Source organism: Orcinus orca, chromosome 10, assembly GCF_937001465.1.
Source record: "Orcinus orca chromosome 10, mOrcOrc1.1, whole genome shotgun sequence".
Taxonomy (NCBI): domain Eukaryota; kingdom Metazoa; phylum Chordata; class Mammalia; order Artiodactyla; family Delphinidae; genus Orcinus; species Orcinus orca.
The window spans coordinates 83532759-83552364 of record NC_064568.1 but is presented as its reverse complement, the minus strand read 5'-3'; the positions used below and the strand labels follow the sequence as shown (position 1 = coordinate 83552364).

General features: G+C 45.6%; 1 protein-coding gene across 1 annotated transcript; it reads left to right on the top strand.

The window, feature by feature from the left end:
* Window positions 1-700: 700 nt before the first annotated feature.
* On the top strand, window positions 701-10551 carry TRIM15 (tripartite motif containing 15). Its single transcript, XM_004286077.3, has 7 exons — window positions 701-1098; window positions 2957-3052; window positions 5613-5843; window positions 6608-6630; window positions 7889-8004; window positions 8353-8385; window positions 9231-10551. The coding sequence occupies exons 1-7, from the start codon at window positions 727-729 to the stop codon at window positions 9746-9748; spliced, it is 1389 nt and encodes a 462-aa protein (XP_004286125.2). The 5' UTR covers window positions 701-726; the 3' UTR covers window positions 9749-10551.
* Window positions 10552-19606: the final 9055 nt, after the last annotated feature.

Genomic DNA, 19606 nt, shown 5'->3' with positions numbered 1-19606 from the left:
TGCTTTCTCGCCTTCTCCCCGCTGCAGTTAAAAACTAAAATTGAAGTACAATGTTACCCAAACTCCAGTGGGGACACAGGCACTGGGAGGTGGTGGGGGGGTAGGAGTTTAGGAGAGACCAGCCAGAGTCGAGGAGATGAGACAAGGAAAGGAGGGCGGAGGAAGGGACCCGGTGAGTGACCATCACACCTGCGGCATCTGAGCAGAGCCCCCCGAACCGAGTCCCCCGGAAGTCAGCATCTCCCACTCCGGCTGGACTTTGCCGCTGTGTGCACACCTCAAAGCCAGAAGTTTATGGCTCCCACCTGCTCAGCCAGACAGGAAGCAGCGTCTCCTCCCCAATTCCCTCCACCTCACTGTGGTCAAGGGAGGGGTTCCAGGAAACCCCATCTCCCTGTGACCTCATGGCGTACTCTGCTCCCCACCCCAGGAGCCGGAAGGACCAGAAGGAGTGGAGAACTGGATGACGGGGCCACTGTTGGGAAATGCTGGATAATTTGAGATGCCCTGGAGTTTGGACCCACTCAGCTGATAGGTGGTGGCCAGGACTCTGGGAAGCACAAGAGGTGGAGCCAGGTGGCTCCTCTGTCCAGACACTCCTGCCTTCCCCTCGCTCAGCCTCTCATTCCTTTCCCTCTGTGACTCATAAAAGTGACTCCATTTCAGGGAAAGAGGATTCATGTGGACTGAGACAGAAGCCTCAGTGGACGGGCTGGGGAAGGCACCATGATGGCCTCCACCCCCTCCCACAAAGGGGCCGCCTGTTCTGAGTGCAAAGGGCCCCTGGAGGATGCAGTGATCGCCACCTGTGGACACACCTTCTGCTGGCACTGTCTCCCCCCACCCTCCCAGATGGGTGCCCAGCCCTCCGGCAGGGTCCTGCTCTGTCCCCTCTGCAAGGAGAAGAAGCAGACCGAGACCCTCTTGGTCCCCGTGCCCCTGGGCCCTCTGGGGGAGACTTACTGCGAGGAGCATGGTGAGAAGATCTACTTCTTCTGCGAGAACGATGCCAAATTCCTCTGTGTGTTCTGCCGGGAGGGTCCCTCCCACCAGGCCCACGTTGTGGGCCTCCTGGACGATGCCATCCAGCCCTACCGGGTAAGAAAGGTAGGGTCAGCTTGGGGCTGTTTGAGGCAGGACAGTACCCCAAGGTGGTGAAGGGAATAGGGCGGGGATCTTCATGAAGGGCACAGCCTCCACATCAGGGGACCCCAAGGCTCTTGGGACCCTGGGGCAGTCTCAGACTGAGGGGGACGTGGTTCCTTCCACTTGGATGCGTGACCTTTCACGTCTTGGGGAAATTCAGCTCCAGCCCCGAGAAGACCTTGCGGTGATGGAGCACAGAGAATTGTAGCCATGGCTTCACTCTTTAGGGAAGGAAGGAGAGCAGGCTGTCCTGCAGGTCATGGGCAGGGTGGCCTTTGTCTCCCTGGATCCAGACTGGATATGGGGTCTAGCAAGGCCCTGACTGCTGGAGCTCAGAGGGAAGACAGGGATGGGGAAGGCATCCAACAAGCACTGCTCTTCTTTTTGAGAAAGGGAGGTGTGGCAGTACAGCAGCCCATCTGGTCTTGGGGACATTATGCACTCCTGTCTGCCCCTCAGATCTCTCTCTTGTCACTCAGTCACCAGGTCTGGAAGTGGCCTCCGCAGAAATATCTCTCATCTTTCCCTCTGCATTTCCCCCACTGCCGAATCCAGGCTCTCACCATCTGTCACCCAGAGGCTCCAACAAGGTCCCTGTCTGCATTTGTACCTTTCCCCTCACCCTCCAATCTGCTGCGAGGCAGAACTTCCCAAAACACAAAGCCCATAATGTCGCTGCCCTGCTCACAATCATTCCGTGGATCCCTACTGCCCAAAGAAATCTCAAGTCTTTAGCAAGGCATTCAAGGCCACTTGGAGTCGGGATCCTGCCTTTATCTGTCAGCCACCCTGCCCGGGCACCATGTGTCCAGACAAACTGACCGTTATGTACCTGCTGTTTGTTGAATTAACACTCTTTCCTGCTTCTAATACTTTTCACATGCAGTTCCTTCCTCCTGGAAAGCTCTCCTCTCTCCTGACTCTTTTTATTTTTAGCCATTTTACCAATTTTTAAGTGTACAGTTCAGAAGCATTAAGTACTCTCCTCCCCCTCTCTTACCCAACTGGAAATTTATCTTTCAAGGCCCACTGTAACCGGTTTCTGCTTTCGACAAATTTCCCTTGTCCCTACAGGCAGAATTGTCCCCTCCACTGTGCTCCCATCTCACTGTGTGCACACCTTGATTATTGCATTTGTCCGTTTGTATTTTTTGTTTTAAACAAGTTTCTTTTTTTTTTTTTTTAATTTTATTTATTTATTTATTTATGGCTGTGTTGGGTCTTCGTTTCTGTGCAAGGGCTTTCTCTAGTTGTGGCGAGCGGGGGCCACTCTTCATCGCGGTGCGCGGGCCTCTCACTGTCGCGGCCTCTCTTGTTGCAGAGCACAAGCTCCAGACGCGCAGGCTCAGTAGTGCGGCTCACGGGCCTAGTTGCTCCACGGCATGTGGGATCCTCCCAGACCAGGGCTCGAACCCGTGTTCCCTGCATTGGCAGGCAGATTCTCAACCACTGCGCCACCAGGGAAGCCCTGTCCATTTGTATTTTAATCACTTGTGACCGACTCCATCTCTAGAAGGTGGTCTTTTTTTTTCTAATTTATTTATTTTTATTTGTTTATTTATTTTATTTTTTGGCCGTGCTGTGCAGCTTGTGAGATCTTAGTTCCCCGACCAGGGATCGAACCCAGGGCCCGGGCAGTTAGAGCACCATGTCCTAACCACTGGACCGCCAGCAAGTCCCGATGGTGGGCCTTTTTCACCTTTGAATTCCTCAACACTTAACGGTGTGCCTGGAACATGGTAGACAATTAATACCTGTGAGTTGAATTATGAATTAAGCCGCCTCTTTCTGCCCACTCTTCTCTCCACAGGACCGTCTCAGGAGTCGGCTGGAAGCCCTGAGAATGGAGAGAGATGACATTGAAGACATGAAGAGCCGGGAAGACTGGAAGCTCCAAGTGCTCCTGGTAAAGGCCACATTATTGGCCACCTTCTCCTTTGGGGGTTTTCTTTTTTTTTCTTTTCTTTTTAATTAATTTTCAACTGTTTGATTTCCATTTGGTTGTTTTCCAAATATGCTTTTTCAGTTTTCTTTTTTTTTTCTCTTTCAAATTAATTATTTTTCCTATTATTCCCATTGTCTTTAAACTTTTTTAAACATATTTCTAATATCTGAAGTTTAGGTGATGTTTAATTTCTTCTGACCCTTCATCCTGTTAGCTTATTTTCTTGTGAGCTTTCCTTGCGGTTCTCACATTTGGGGATCCCACATCTGGGATGTCTCCAGTCAGCACCTTTCTTTCTTTGTTCCAAGCGGGCAGGGTGGATGGTCCAAAAAGCAGTGAGGGCCATGTGATCAGCCAGTATCTGGAAGGAACACTGGCTTCTCAGTCTGATCACTCCTCTGGATCCTTCTCTTGTTTACTTCTGGTCCTAAGAAGTTCCCAAATTTTCCCATCAGCTCTGTTGGACGTTTTAAGGATTCCTGTAACTTTTGAGAGTTTTTAGTTGTCTGCATTAAATAACTTTTGGGAATATATATAATTTTGTTCTAAAACATCAAAAATCCACCTAGCATCCATGAGTAAAATATTTCACACGGACATTTGTGACAGAACAGTGTCTTGTAAGAAATCCTGATTTTCTTCATTTAGAACACCACTCCCCCCCATATATCATATGATAACGTCGTTATTTGTAGAGTGTAACTATTTTCTTAATTCTTGAAAGTGTTTTTATGTTTTGCACAAATTTCTGAAGTGATAATCCTCCACTCTAATGAATAACACATGTACATGGCCAGAATTACTGTTTTTCTCTCCTTTCTTGTAAGGGTGCATTTGTCTCCCCCAACTCCAGTTTTATTAAGGTATAATTGAGAAATAAAAATGCATATGCTTAAGGTGTGCAACATGATGTTTTCACATATGTATACATTGTTTCCTGTAACATTAAGGTAGTTTTGGTAGAATTAGGTGAATTTAGTCTTTTGTCTCTAGTTTCAATGCTTCCTCCTTAGCACTTCTTTGACTCTGTAAAAGTAATCTCAGTTTGGATTTTCTGTCTAATGCAGTAGCTATTTAAAATGATCCTAAGTTCAATTTTCATACAGCTAGGTAGTATTTATTGGTTATACATTAACTGATGGTTTTTAAAATTATTATTCCCAGTGCTGAGAAAATATGACCTGTAGGATTTCATAAAGTTAATGGCACATTTTTTAGGCCTAAAACCTTGCAATGTTAAATAATGTTTTCTGAAATATTAAGTGTTAAATAATATTATTTGAAAATAATAATTTAATTTAATAATTTAATTATTATTTGAAAATAATAATTTTCAAATAGTATTTGAAAATTATGTCCATACTCTGTTTAGTGCTCAAAAATGCATTTCATAAGTCTACCTGTGTAGTCAAACTTCAGAATAAAGTTATTTGACACTTTATTTGTTTTTAAAATTCACTTTATTTAAACAAAAACAATTTACCCATTTCTCCCACTTGGAAATACCCATCTAGGGGTTTTCTTAACAGACTCTGGGGAAGCCTGTTGTCTAGTATCCGTTGCCGAGCTGGGAAGAACGGGCTGACTGTTCTTATTCACCTCCCTGCCTCGGCAGAAGGGCATTTGGGGTCAAGGTTATGGAATCCCAGAACATGAGAGCGGGAAGTGGTTCTGACATCTTCTAATCCCGGATCCGTCTTGCCAGCCATTATTTTTCAGAGCAGAAAATTGATGTCCAGAAAAGTGCTGCTCCCAAGGTCAGACGGCAAAGCCGTCTCATAATGAAATGGCTAGAACCTGGGTCTCTTGACCCTTAGTCCATTGCTCTTCCCATTACAGTCTGTCCGCCTGAAAGCATTGCCTTCAGATAGGAAGCTTGGGGCCAGAAAGTGTATATCAGTGTCTGCATTCCAGTACTGACCACAAGTCTGACCCCGAGGACAGTAGGTTGATGGTGAGGCGATATCTGCCTCCCGCCCATCTCTTCTCTCGTGCTACAAAATTTTCCGGGAGGAAATCCACAGTATGGGAATTTCTGGTCCCTTGACCAAGGAGACAGAGTTTGGGGACAGGAAGATGTCTCCAGCATCCCTCAACTCCCATCAAAATACGCCCTGTAGATGGCGACCTCGGTGGCTAAGAACAATGCCACACCATGCTCTAATCACAGCTTCCTTTCGCTTCAATTGCTCTCTAAGAGATCATCTCCACCTGACTCTCGGGATGGTATGGGAGGGTTAGGATGGTATTGCAGATGTGGAAGGGTGTTTGAAAAGTTCAACATGGCTCTGAGAGTATAATGTGCATTATTATTAGAATCTCTAGGTGAGACAAGAGCATCATCCTCATCGTTGGTAAGTTTATCGTGACACCTACCTCCTTGTACCACAGTATTATTTGGGAGAATGAATCTTGGAACTAGTTACTCCTTATCCCTTTTAATCAAGTTCATAGATGATCCTCTGGGAACCCAGCTCTGTGAGCTTCTCCCTAACCAGGCCTGTCTTTCTACCCCTCGTAGACTCAGATTGAAAGCAAGAAGCAGCAGGTGGAAGTGGCTTTTGAGAGGTTGCAGCAGGAGCTGGGGGAATATCAGCATCTCCTGCTGGCCAGGCTGACGGAGCTGGAGCAACAGATCTGGAAGGAGAGGGACGAGTATATCTCGAAGCTCTCTGAGGAAGTCGCCCGGCTTGGAGCCCAGGTCAAAGAGCTGGAGGAGAAGTGTCAGCAACCAGCAAGTGAGCTTCTACAAGTGAGAGACAGCCCACCAGCTCATGGGAAAGGAGAGGGAGTCCACAGGAAGGGGACACCATACTGGGGGCTGGAAGATGCTGGAGAAAGACAGGAAAGGGAAGCAGAGATTACTTCTAATGAGAGGGACTGATGGTTATTGGGTTCCTTCGGCCCAGAGAGGTTACGGAGATGTAGTCCCAAAAAGGTTGGATGACTTTCTCATGTCATGCACCATGGTCATGCCAAGGGCTTTGGAGTGAACTTTGTAGTCAAGGGCTTGAGCGTCAGCTCATCTAGCTGTGTGACATTGGCAAATCTTGTAACCTCTCTAAACATGGGGATAATCATAGCACCTCCCTCATAGGGTTGTTGCAAAGACCGTGAAAAAACAAATTCATGCAAAATGTTTAGCGTAGTCTCTGCTTCACTGAAAGGACTCAGTAAACAGTGCCTGTTGTGATTATCATTATATAATCCTGTTTCACATCAGGTCTGGCTGATAACTGAAGGCCTGGTCCCTGCTAACCACCATCTCCTAATTCTTGGAGGCAGAACACACTCCTAGGATGAGGCTGAGACAGAGAAAGCAGCTCAAATGAACTGACAACACAGTCCCACATTAGTACGGAAGCATGATGTAAATGAACAGTCTGATGAGTAGGTAATTAGAAAGATCACCTCTCTGGAGGAGAGTTTTGAGCTGATATGCTAAGGAAGAAAGGATGTACAGAATCCCTGATGGGGAGGATGTATGGAAACTAAGTGTATCTTTTTCTTTTGTAGGATGTCAGAGTCAACCAGAGCAGGTAGGGCCCACTGCCCAGTCCCACCTGCTTTACACTTGACCTTGAGACCGAAGGGGGAGGGGCACTCACTGACTCCCCCCACCCCGCCCCCACAGGTGGCTACTCAGAAAAGCAAAAGCACTCCGACAGATACACTCTCTCATCCACTCATACATAAACAGCCCCAATTTACTAAGGTTTGTATTCTAAGGTTCCTTTTAAAACTGATTGTTTGGTATTGGGGACGCACTTTTTTCCCTGAGAAGTGAAGTTATAAATAATAATTATGTTAGGCTGATCCAGGAACATTTTATTTAATCCCTAAAATTATTAGTGCTTAAGTCAGTATTTAACACCGTTTAAAATGTCAGTCTAAAAAAATAATAAATAAAAAAATAGCCTAAGGGGAAATATTTTGTATAGAATATGATAAGCACAAAACTTGGGAAGACCAGTCTGTTCTTTCAATCATTTTTCCCACTCAACTTTCCCATTTCTTCAAAATTTCAAATGCTGCAATAAAAGGACAGCAACCAGCAGCTGAGAGGCATTACTAATAGCAGGGCTCCGTTCCTTTCTAAGCATCAGCAGTCTGCCGTGGGCTGAGCAGAGACACAGCAGCTAGGGAAGACTTCTCATGTACTGTGTGCGCATGTATGTGTAGGGGGGCTGAACTCAGCTGTCCATGAATCAGGAAGTTCTCTAAACATACTTTCAAAGAGTGTCAGAGATTTAGATCTAGAAGGGCCTTCAAGGTCTTCTGGTCGGGTGAAGAAATTAAAACCTAGAGGTGAAGTGCTTGCTCCAGGTCACACAGAGACTGACAAGCAAAGACTGAGCTGGAACCAGAATTGAGGGCTTTTTCACTGCAGTATAGGATTTCTTTCATCTCCTTTTTTCATCCCTGCACAATCTCTTTCCCTTTGTACTGAACAGCACAACAAATTAGAAAGACTGTGTAAGGCTGTTTTTCAAATGGTACTGTACCGCCCTCTAGAGGCTAATGATCTCTTCCCTTTTGGTCCCCACAGGTCCATTCTCTTAAAGCACCTACCTCTAACTCTTGAGGAGTGGTTACCATGTGCTCCTCTTAGGTCCAGCGGAAATGCTCTTGCTTTAGTTGCTACACATTTCCAGCAAAGATAAAGGGATGATACTCAATCTAATTATTCACCACAGATGCCAAGATTCTTTAGTCTGATTTTAGCCTCATTGGGTCTGGATGACCCAAACATTATTTTTGGAATTAGAACCTAACTGGTTACCAATTTGTCTGCAGGTATGAGATGAAGACTTTTGTGAGTCCAGAGGCCATTTCTCCTGACCTTGTCGAAAAGATCCGCGATCTCCACAGGAAAATACTCACCCTCCCAGAGATGATGAGGGCGTTCTCAGGTAAACAGGAAGGGGCAGCAGCTCTCCCCATTCCCATCAGTTGCCCATCTGCCTTCCATCCAGCTCCATCTTTCCCCACCTTCCAAACCTGGCTCAAGACATCTTCCATCTCTTAGGCCCTCCTTTAGTGATCCCCCTCTGCCCAGGGAGACCATTCCCTCGAGCATCTCCTCTCCCCAAGGACGGGCACTGCACTGAGAGGCAGGAAGGTGAGGACTACATCTCTTTCATAGCAGAAGCCGAGCCTTCTTCTACCCCTGATGTCACATTGTTCCCAGACCACACCACCCTTTTGGGTGCCTATAAGAAATAATAAGTCACAGATCTTTCTATTTTTGCTTCCCTCAGAAAACTTGGTGCATCATCTGGAAACAGATACAGGTAAACACTTGGGGGCTTCGGGAGCCATTCTTTCCTTTATCCGTTTGTGAATTCATCCTTTCAATCCAAGGCAGCAAACAGAGCAATTAAAGATATGAACTCTGGAGCCCGATTGCTTGGGTTCTCTTTGCTCGTTATGAGACACTAACAAGTCATTAAGCCCCTTTGTCCCAGTTTCTTTATCTATAAAATAGAAAATATAATAGTACCACCCCACAAGTAGCTGAAGATAAATGAATTCATGTATGCAAAAAGCTTAGTATGAAACCTGGCACATAGTAAGTGCTCAATTAATATTAGTTACTTGTATAGATATTATTTATTCAAAAATATTTATCAAGCGCTTGTTTTTTTTTGTCCAGCATTGTGCTGGACTCTTTATTGACTTGGACAAATACTGAACAATTTTTAAAATAGCATTTACTTTTAAATTGGTGCTTAATTTAGAAACTATTCCCAAAACATCATCTCATTCTGCTTCTCAAATTAATGTGCAGAAAACTCACCTGGGGATCTTGTTAAAATGTGGATTCTGATTCACTAGGCCTGGGATGGGACCCAAGATTCTGCATTTCTAACAAGCTCCCAGCAACAGCGGATGCCCCTGGTCCATGGACCTCACTTTGAGAAGCAAAGCCTTATAGCACAGCACCACTTGCGGGTCAGGTAGAGCTGTCATCTTCTGCCTCCTGGAACAAAAGGGGGAACTGAGGTTCTGAGAAGCCGGGACAATGTCAGGCTGCACAAGGCCGGTGCTCCTTCTGCCTCGCACTCACAGCACACGTGCTCTAGGGGCATTTTTTGTGCTGCCAGCTCTGTTGATGGCCACGCCTTCCTCCCAACAGGGGTTGTCACTCTGGACCCTCAGACCGCCAGCCAGAGCCTGGTCCTCTCCGAGGACAGGAAGTCTGTGAAGTACACCCGGCGGAAGCAGAACCTGCCCGACAGCCGCCTGCCCTTCGAGGGTCTCCCGGTGGTGCTGGGCTCCCCCAGCTTCTCGTCGGGGCGCCACCGCTGGCAGGTGGAGGTGCAGCTGGGGGACGGCGGCGGCTGCACGGTGGGGGTGGTCGGGGAGGAGGGGAGGAGGAAAGGGAAGCAGGGTCTGAGCGCCGAGGAGGGCGTCTGGGCGGTGATCCTCTCCCACCAGCAGTGCTGGGCCAGCACCTCGCCGGGCACCGACCTGCCGCTGAGCGAGATCCCGCGCCTCGTGGGCGTCTACCTGGACTACGAGGCGGGGCACTTGGCCCTGCTCAACGCCGAGACCCAGGAGCCCATCTTCACCTTCACCGCCTCCTTCTCCGGCAAAGTCTATCCTTTCTTCGCTGTCTGGAAAAAAGGTTCTTGCCTTACTTTGAAAGGCTGAGGCTGAGCCTCCGAAGTGCGGAGCAGCGCCCGGGGATCCAGCTCCAACCCCTGGGCGAGTCGTCGTGCCCAAGACTGCGGGAGGACACAGGATCTCCGTCCCTGTGGCTTTGTAATTCTTTCACTTTATTTATCTTATGTCCTTCAACTCCCTGACGTTCCTGGTCCCCTCTGCTGACGCTCCCGCCTTCTGTGCACCTCCGAGTGGAGAACCAGAGGCAGGCGAGGCTGTGCCCAGGACACCAGCAAAGCTGGGGAGCCAGTAGGTTTTTAAGAGGAAAAAAATCTAAAAACTGTTTAAAGCTTCAGAATAACCGTCATGGGAAAAAGCAGAATTTTGTGGAGTTTGCACTAATTTTTTCAGTTGCCTGTTTTTATTGGGGCTTACACATGGAGGTACTTCCACCTTTACAGACCTTAGGGCCTCTTCATCCAGCCCTGGGTGGACCCAGGTCACCTTCCTTTCCGCTCGTTTCTCTTTCTCACAGAGAATGTCCTAATTAAGTGCGCCACCCACCCAGAAGCCTGCGTTTCATGTGTCTAATCAGTGCTGATGGGGCTGAAGGAAAGGTTTAAAGCCAGTGGAATCTCTGTGACCCAGACACATCCTGCCGGTTCTTTTACTCAGGACTTGCCTGAGGGCAGTCTAGCCAGATCCCATTCTTCAATAAAACGAGGCTTGTGTTCAGTTCTTAACTAACCTCTTAAATATTTATTATTGTTACTGTTGTTACTATTATTGGACACAGAAACTAACCACACATTAAAATACCTTCACAAAGTATGAATCTCTGTAATGATGATTCTCACACCACCTCCACCCTTTCTGATTCTAGCTCTCTTTCAAGTTTAACACTTACATTCCCACCCTCCCACCGCAAGCTCCGGAAAAAATCTACATTCATCCCCAGTCAGGTTCCCTCTAGTATAGATCTACCTGCACGATTACCTTTTGTATAGTATGAGCCCTGCTCCTGAAGTGTGGGGTCAGATGGCTTAAAGATACTCTAAGCGCAGGTACCATATGTGAATTTCATTACAAAATTGTAATACGAATCACTGGGATGTGAATAATTACCCCTAATTTAACTGAGCAAATAGAAGTCCTTGATACAAATGAAGCCAGAGGTATTAGGGTTTCTTCTGTCACCTTGTGTGACAGGCAGAACCATGCTGTGTTTAACCCAGAAAAAAATCAAATTGTTTGGTAGTCCAACCTAGTAGTAGTAGTAACAGTAGTAGTATTGCCTAATGTTTATTATAAAAGTAGTATATACTGTACTCCTGGTTTTAAAAAGATTCAAACATTTTCAGAGTTAAAAGTCCCTCTCTCCAATTCACTTACTCTTATCACATCTTGTAGATAACCACTGGTAAAACATTTTTGTTTATCCTGCCAGTTTTGTAGACAAGTGTATTTAGCTTTCTTTTTTTTAACAGATATGAGATTATACCATAAATACTCTTCTCAATCCTCCCCCTCAAAGAAAAACGATATGCAGCACATGCCTCATTGTAACACTTGTCAAACATTACCCAAGTCAAAAGTTATTTTTCAAAAATACACATCTTCCTTTGAACCTTTTAACAAACCTGTGAAATACAGAGGACTTACTTTGTTTTTCTCGTTCTGTGGTTGAGAAAACTGGCACAAGTTAAAGGAACTTGTCTGACAGGTTTCCCAGCTGGTCTTTGTAATCTTCAGGAAGTGGAATCCAAAGGTCCTGGTCCTCAGTGCCTCAGTCCAGTGACCTTACGAAGAAGCTCAGACTTTCCAAACGGACAGGTCATATGGGGCTTTGTTTCATTTTCTCTGCCCTGAGCTAGTGTTTTTGTCAGACAAGACTTTTTGGTTGAGTATGAAAGAGAAAAAACAAATGAACGACTTACGCTGTATCTCCAAGCCTCTAGTACTTCTCATTTTAGGGTGGTCCAGGAAACAGGGGCGTGGATATGCACGTTTAGAGGCTCTGGGCCAAAATAAAATTGCCCTGTATAAATAAAAGAGAATTTAGAAGCCTGAGGGGAAGGTTTAGGAGTAGCCAAGACCCAAGAATGAGGACTGAGAGCTGCCTGGAGGAAAATAATCCATTTGGTGGCCCCCCTGGAGAGTCTGAGGATATCTGTGTTGCAGTGTTTGTGCTGTAAATCCGTCCTTGTATCTCCTCTACAGGTTCCTCAGCACAATCTCCGTTGATCTCAATACTTCTGTTAGCACTGCTGTTTTCTGGGAACGTGAGAGTGATGTGTTCTGTCCACTACTGGGCAGGAGGCAAAAAGAGATCCCACATCTTCTTTATCCACTCCTCTGTTGGTGGACATTTAGGTTGCTTCCATGTCCTGGCTATTGTAAATGGTGCTGCAATGAACATTAGGGTGTGTGTATATTTTTGAATTATGCTTTTGAATTGTGTTTTCTCTGGGTATATGCCCAGGAGTGGGATTGCTGGGTCATACGGTAGTCCTATTTTTAGTTTCTTAGGGAACCTCCATACTGTTCTCCATAGTGACTGTATCAATTTACATTCCCACCAACAGTATAAGAGGGTTCCCTTTTCTCCACACCCTCTCCAGCATTTACTGTCTGTAGATTTTTTTTTTAAATTTTATTTATTTATTTTTGGCTGTGTTGGGTCTTCATTTTTGTGCGTGGGCTTTCTCTAGTTGCGGCGAGCGGGGGCCACTCTTCATCGCGGTGCGCGGGCCTCTCACTGTCGCAGCCTCTCTTGCTGCGGAGCACAGGTTCCAGATGCGCAGGCTCAGTAGTTGTGGCTCACGGGCCTAGTTGCTTCGCGGCTTGTGGGATCTTCCCAGACCAGGGCTCGAACCTGTGTCCCCTGCATTGGCAGGCAGATTCTCAACCACTACACCACCAGGGAAGCCCTACTGTCTGTAGATTTTTTGATGATGGTCATTCTGAAGATGTGGTACATATATACAATGGAATATTACTTGGCCATAAAAAGGAATGAAATTGTATCATTTGCAGAGACATGGATGGACCTAGAGACTGTCATACAGAGAGAGGTAAGTCAGGAAGAGAAAAACAAATATCATATATTAACGCATATATGTGGAATCTAGAAAAATGGTAAAGATGATCTTATTTGCAAAGCAGAAATAAAGACATAGATGTAGAGAACAAATGTATGGATACCAAGGGGGAAAGGGGTGTGTGTGTATGGGGGGGGGATGAATTGGGAGATTGGGATGAAAAAAAATGACAGAGAGGGCTTCCCTGGTAGCGCAGTGGTTGAGAGTCCGCCTGCCGATGCAGGGGACACGGGTTTGTGCCCTAGTCCGGGAAGTTCACACATGCCGCGGAGTGGCTGGGCCCGTGAGCCATGGCCACTGAGCCTGCGCGTCCGGAGCCTGTACTCCGCAACGGGAGAGGCCACAACAGTGAGAGGCCCGCGTACCGCAAAAAAAAAAAAAAAAAAAAAAATGACAGAGAGAGAGAGAGCCCTCATAAGAGCTGCCAGTCTGCTGGATTACATACACTTGAGGTGCCTTAGAGGACCAGAGGGGTGATTATAGGGAACTTGAGGGGCATCTCTCCGAAGCCCAAGAACGGTGATTAAAGCAGGCTGGATGTGATGGGAACTGGAGCCGCGGCAATGCATCATCTCTGGTCCACTTGCTTGGCTCTGCGTGTGGGGCGCATTTTTCAGTCTATGGGCGGGCTTGCTGGCTTTACTCGTGTCCTTTATTTTCCTGCTCATTTCAGTTCTTTCTTTTATTCTGGCTTCCAGTTTAGAGTTAACTCAATAATACTCCTTCATTCTAGGTACATAATCATCAGCCCGTGCAAGGTCTTCTTGTTTTATTTATATTTTCTCATTTATCTCCAATTCTCATTCACATTGTCCTCACCCCTGCAGGCAGCTACTCTAGTGTTTTCCATGTATCCTTGGATACAGAGGGATCTTTGAATATATAAATAGTATGGCACTAGATCTGTTTCTTACTTTTTAAAACCCAGTACCATGATTTTTAAGATCTAATTGTGTTGCTGTATATACATCTGGTTTATAGCTTCTAATTGCAGAATCTTATTCTACAATACACATCACCGCATTTTATTATATTTTCTTTTGGCAAAGGGCTTCTGGGTTACCTCCATCTGCCTATGACAACAAGCAATGCTGTGATGGACTTCCCTGGTGGCCCAGTGGTTAAGCCTCTGCGCTTCCACTGCAGGGGGCACGGGTTGGATCCCTGGTCAGGGAACTAAGTTCCCACATGCCTCGCAGTGTGGAGGGGGGAGAAAAAAGCAATGCTGTGATGAACAGCCTAATACTCTTCCCCGTGTAAGAGCCTAAGATACAGCCCAGGAGAGGATGGCTGGTATTTGCACACTTAATTTCCTTAATTACCACCAAATTGCTCCCCAGAATGGCTATATCCATTTACACTTCCGCCAGAGGGGCTCTGAGATTTCTGCTCCCCTGTAACAGGGAAGAGCTAAATCAGACTCCATGTTGGATCTGTTTCTTTGACTTTCACACATAATGGCCGGACTCAGGGAACCCTGCTCCTCTGCCTGGCACTTAAACTAAAGTGCCTTTGTTCAGCTCACAAGGAGACAATCTGACCCTGCCCACCTGTAAATGGCTGAAATTAACACATCCCCTCACCGAGGCTGGCCATTCCAGGACGCGTTTTGCAAGACTGATGGCCCTTTTTACTTTACTTCCTCACTGCCTCTCCCTCTCTATTTTGCCTTTCTGCTTTACTTCCCTCTCTGATTCTATAAAAGAAACTGGCATCCAGACCCCGATAAGATGGTTTTTCAGAGACACTAGTCTGCCATCTTCTCAGTCTGTCGGCTTTCCGAATAGTTGTATTCTTTACCTCAATACCTCGCCTCCTGATTCCTCGGCCTGTAGTGGGGTGGCGAGCGGGAGCTTGGACTCGGTAACACCCCACCTCACCTCAACAATAGGTACTATCAAACTTGCTAATTTCTGGAAACCTGCTGACTGTAAAGTGATCTCTACTGTTTTATTTTTATTTTTTTCTGACTTCCCGTGAGGGTGCATTATCTTCTGGAATTTTCTATCTTTCATTCATTATTCAGTTTTCAATCTTCCTTTTGTTGACTTCCAGGAATTTCTTGCATATTTAGACATTAACCTGCTCATTTTAGACTTGAAAATACGACTCATTTGTTAACTTTGATAATGGTGTTATTCATTAGGTTAAAATCTCGAATTTTGTAATAAATTTCATAAATTTTCACTTTGTGATTTATGTTTTTAAGGTCTTTTTCACCACCACAAGATCACAACTCTCACCCTTCAGAACCTACCATAGCTATTCCAACTCCAAATTCCAGAGAAAGGCTTTTGATTGGCTCAGTGCTGATTTTTGTGCCAGATTGCAAGTCACTAGCCAGTGTGTCTGGATGACACTTGATAAGATATCCATCTCAGGGCCAATCGTTGTGGCCAAGGTACCTGGTAAGTTACTTAATGCCTCTGAATCTTAGTCTCCTCAAGTGAAAAAGAGATTTAAAAAAAAAAAAAAAAAACCTGTTCTATCAGATTATTATGAGTTTTAAATGGATTATCAACGTACTATGGTTCTGGAACCCAATTCCAATGTGGGGCAGCAGCGGGGGGATGGGATGGTTTCCCCACATCACCAGCAATTCTCTGGACACTAGCCGCATGTCCTACAAGTCAGCTCAATTCTGACACTATCTACCTGGAGATAGCATCAGATTCCACAGGTTAGGGATTCAGTCCCACAGGACCATCCTCCACTTCAGAAGCCAGTTGCAAGTCCAGGTTGTTACCTGTACATCTGACCCACTGGCTATAAATCAGAGGTTCCCACGACCCCATCCTTGGGTTCAATCAACGTTCTACTGTGGCTTACAGAACTCAGGAAATCTGCTCACTCACTAGATTACTGATTTATTACAAAGGATATTAAAGGGCATGAATCAATATCCAGTTGAAGAGATACATAGGGTGAGGTCTCGGACAAAGGGGCTTCTGTTCTTGTGGAGTTTGGGGCCCAGCACAGTGGCACATGGAAGCATTCTTGTTCCCCACCTGGAAGCTCTCCGAACTCCCTCCCTTTTGGGTTTTTATGGAGGCTTCATCACACAGGCACAATTGATTAACTCACTGGCCATTGGTGATTGATTCAACCTCTAGGCCCTCTCCCCTCCCTGGAAATCAGGGGAAGAGACTGAAAGTTCCACCCCTTTTCCTGGTTGGTTTCCCTGGCAACCAGCCCCAATCCTTAGTTGATTTCCAAAAGTCACCTCATTAACATAAAGCCGCTTGTTATTCATAACAAGCCACCCATTTCACCTTTATGGCTCTGAAGCATTTTCAGGAACTGAGGACAAAAGATCAAATATTATAACAAAAGATGCTACCATTGTTTTTATCCTTCAGGAAATTCTGAGGGTTTAGGGAGCTGTGAGCCAGAAACTGTGTACAAAGATCAAACATATATGAGAAATACATCTGAATGACCAAATATATATATATATATATTTGTTTTTAAATAAATTTATTTATTTATTTATTTTTGGCTGTGTTGGGTCTTCGTTGCTGCACGTGGGCTTTCTGTAGTTGTGGAGAGCGGGGGCTACTCTTCATTGCGGTGCACGGGCTTCTCGTTGCGGTGGCTTCTCTTGTTGCAGAGCACAGGCTCTAGGCACGCGGGCTTCAGTAGTTGTGGCATGCAGGCTCAGTAGTTGTGGCTCATGGGCTCTAGAGCGCAGGCTCAGTAGTTGTGGCACACGGGCGTAATTGCTCCGCGGCATGTGGGATCTTCCCGGGCCAGGGCTCGAACCTGTGTCTCCTGCAGTGGCAGGCAGATTCTTAACCACTGTGCCACCAGGGAAGCCCTATATATTTCCTATAAATCACAATATCGCAACATGTAATAGGTCTGGTACAGCGCTTGGCATTTAGTAAGCAGCTAAGGTTGCTCGTGAAGTTGGGGCAAATTCCCTTAGAATGAGACCCTGGAAGGAAGCTCAGTGATTGATGTCTCAGATGACTGGTCTGCAGAGTCAGAATTACACTGGTATAAACCACTCAAATGTGCACCAAACAGAACCTATTTATCAATAGAAGTAAGGAAATCCTCAATTATCCTTTCTTTTTCTCATGTGTGATAAAGAAGTCTGTGGTCAAAGTCCAAAACTTGGGATAAGTCCAGCACTCTAGGACAAACATAACCGAGGTAGCAGAACTAGAACCTCAGACAGTCAGAGCCACGGGTGAAGGAAGGAGTGGAGCCAGGAGTGGCCTCTGATCACGGCCAACTTTCCTGCATCTCTAGGGCTGGATGTCCCCTGAATTCATAAAGAAGTGCAGCTTCATTGCCGGGGGTCAGAGTAGGCAATTAAAAAAAAATAAATGTATTCTAATTCACAGAAGAACAAAAAAATTAAACTAATGAGAACTGCCGTGTAGATTATCGTTAACTGGGGACTACGGGGCTATCACCAGTGAATATTATTTTTGTAAATTCTCTCCCACGCCATTAGAAAGAAGACACAAGAGCTAATCATCCTTATGATCACAATAAAGCCATTGCCACCAGCACCATCCCCTCACAGCAGTCTCTTTGTATAGGGATTCTGAGACTGGGTGAGTGGCTCTAAGAACTATGCAGAAGAAACAGTGAATGCAAACAAGTCAAGGTGCCCCCCTGGAGATGGGAATGCCTACTGTTCTGATCTTGGCTCAGTCAATGAACTTGACCTTGGAAAAATCATCCAATTTTCCCAGGGCCTAAAGAGCAATGGGATCCCTTCTAACTCTGAGACCTCGTGACTTACCTCCTCTCCTCAGGGAGCTGTCCATCTAAGGGAGTGAAGAGCGAGTACTGCTTCTACCCTCTAAGTATCACCTTGTATCTCATAGGAATGGGGACTAATTTCAGATACTTCCTTCTAGGTCTCTTGGGAAAGCAATGACCTCACACCTTTGTGCTCAGTGAAAACCATGGGCTCTAGAAACAGGAAGACCTTGATTCATACCCTGACTCAGGTTTTAGTTGTGTGACCTTTAGTGGTGAGACCTTAATCTCCCTGAGCTTCTAGACTCCTGGTCTGAAAACTGGGAACAAGAACCCACCTTAGGATTGTTATCAGGAATAAATGAGACAATACACGTAAAAGTGCCAAGCACATTGCCTAGTGCAGTGTAAGTATCAACAATGCTGCTGCTGCTGCTAACAATGACTTAAAATCTTGGAGCTGGGAAGAGCCTCAAGGGATGATCAGATCCAGGTTTCTATCTTTAGGCAGAATCTAAGGCTGTCCTCTTACAGATAAGGCAAAATACATAAATACAGAAAATTAAAGAAATGAGAAAATGGCTATTTCCTCCAATAAATGAGACCCTGGGGGGGTTCCTCTTTTTTTTTTCCCCCAAGAAGGTCAAGAGCTATCAGGGGCTATGTTTTCCTCAAAGGCCTCATTCTCTCCTCCTGAAGCATGCACCAGGATCACATCACCTTCCTTGTTATGCTATCTTCTGGGGTAAATTCATAGAGGCACTGCAGGTTTGCTATGGGAGTTTTTGAAATTTTCATCTTAAATTTATAGCTGATGAGTATAACTCGCCCTGAGCTTCACCATATTGTAAGCTATCATGTTAAAAAACAATTACATTTCTGCCAGTGGCACTATGAGTGGTCAGAATTTTTTTTTTTTTTTTCAGTTTCACAAGAAAACGGATGAGTACACTGACCTACTCAAGGAATTTTTTTTTTTACTCTTTAAATCCTGAGTGTCTGTGAGAGTCGAGACTGAGACTGGAATACAGCCAGGTCCCTGTGAGGAATGCATATTCCGAGAAAGGATAAGTTGGGGGAAAACCACCCAGTGGCACAGGAGATAGGAGGGGAGCTTTTCCTGGGAATCCTTCTGAGAAACAGAATCCCTGGCCTAATGTATGGATAATGCTTTCGTTTATGGGTACGAACCCCCAAGCCAAAAAATAAATATAAAATTGTATCAGACCGGTATTACATCTGGGTTCCCTGGCTGAAGCACTGCATAGAATGCGCTCAAAAAGCCCTGCTGAAGAGGAGCTCAAAATAAGTTACTAAAAACACATGAAGAAATGATCCCCTTCCACACCGGAAGACACAAACTGGACGAGTACAACCCCAAGAACTTCAACTATAGAACAATCTAAAAGAGACTAAAAATGGGAATTTTTAAATGATTAAAGAACGAAAGGGAAAGAAAAGAACACGAAAATCTAGTGCTAAGAACCAAGTAGAACTAGACATAAAAATATAAATGAAAATAGTCTTATTGACTTGGTCAAACAATAGATTAAATGCAGATGCAGAGACAGTTTATGAATTGAGGAAATAAATGTAAATGACAGAGAGATAATGAAATGGAAAAGCGGAGAAAAATTAAGACACCTGAAGAATGGAACGTGAAGCTCCAAAATATGACTTACCGGAGTTCCAGGAGGAGAAACGAGAGAAAATTGAGAGAAGCAGTATTTTAGGAGACACTGAGTCTGAGTTTTCCAGAACTGATAAGAGGTAGCAAGCATAGATTCAAGAAACACAGGTACTGAACAGGATAAATAATGACAAACTTACCCCTAGACACAGAAACTGAACAAAAGAAAGACAGAAAAATCTGAAAAGTAGCAAGGAGAAGACGTCCCAAGGAGCCAGTCAACCGAAAGCAGACTTCTCAAGAGCAACAACGTAGGCCATGAAATAGACCCTCGACCTTCTTGCCTCTCCCGTTGCGGAGCACAGGTTCCGGACGCGCAGGCCCAGCGGCCATGGCTCACGGGCCCAGCCGCTCCGCGGCATGTGGGATCTTCCCGAACCGGGGCACGAACCCGTG

Coding starts and splice junctions, on each gene's coding strand:
- TRIM15 (XM_004286077.3), top strand. CDS start 727: ATGATGGCCTCCACCCCCTCCCACAAAGGGGCCGCCTGTTCTGAGTGC. Junction 5,844..6,607: donor CAGCAAGTGAGCTTCTACAA/GTGAGAGACAGC, acceptor TTTCTTTTGTAG/GATGTCAGAGTCAACCAGAG. Junction 6,631..7,888: donor GTCAGAGTCAACCAGAGCAG/GTAGGGCCCACT, acceptor ATTTGTCTGCAG/GTATGAGATGAAGACTTTTG.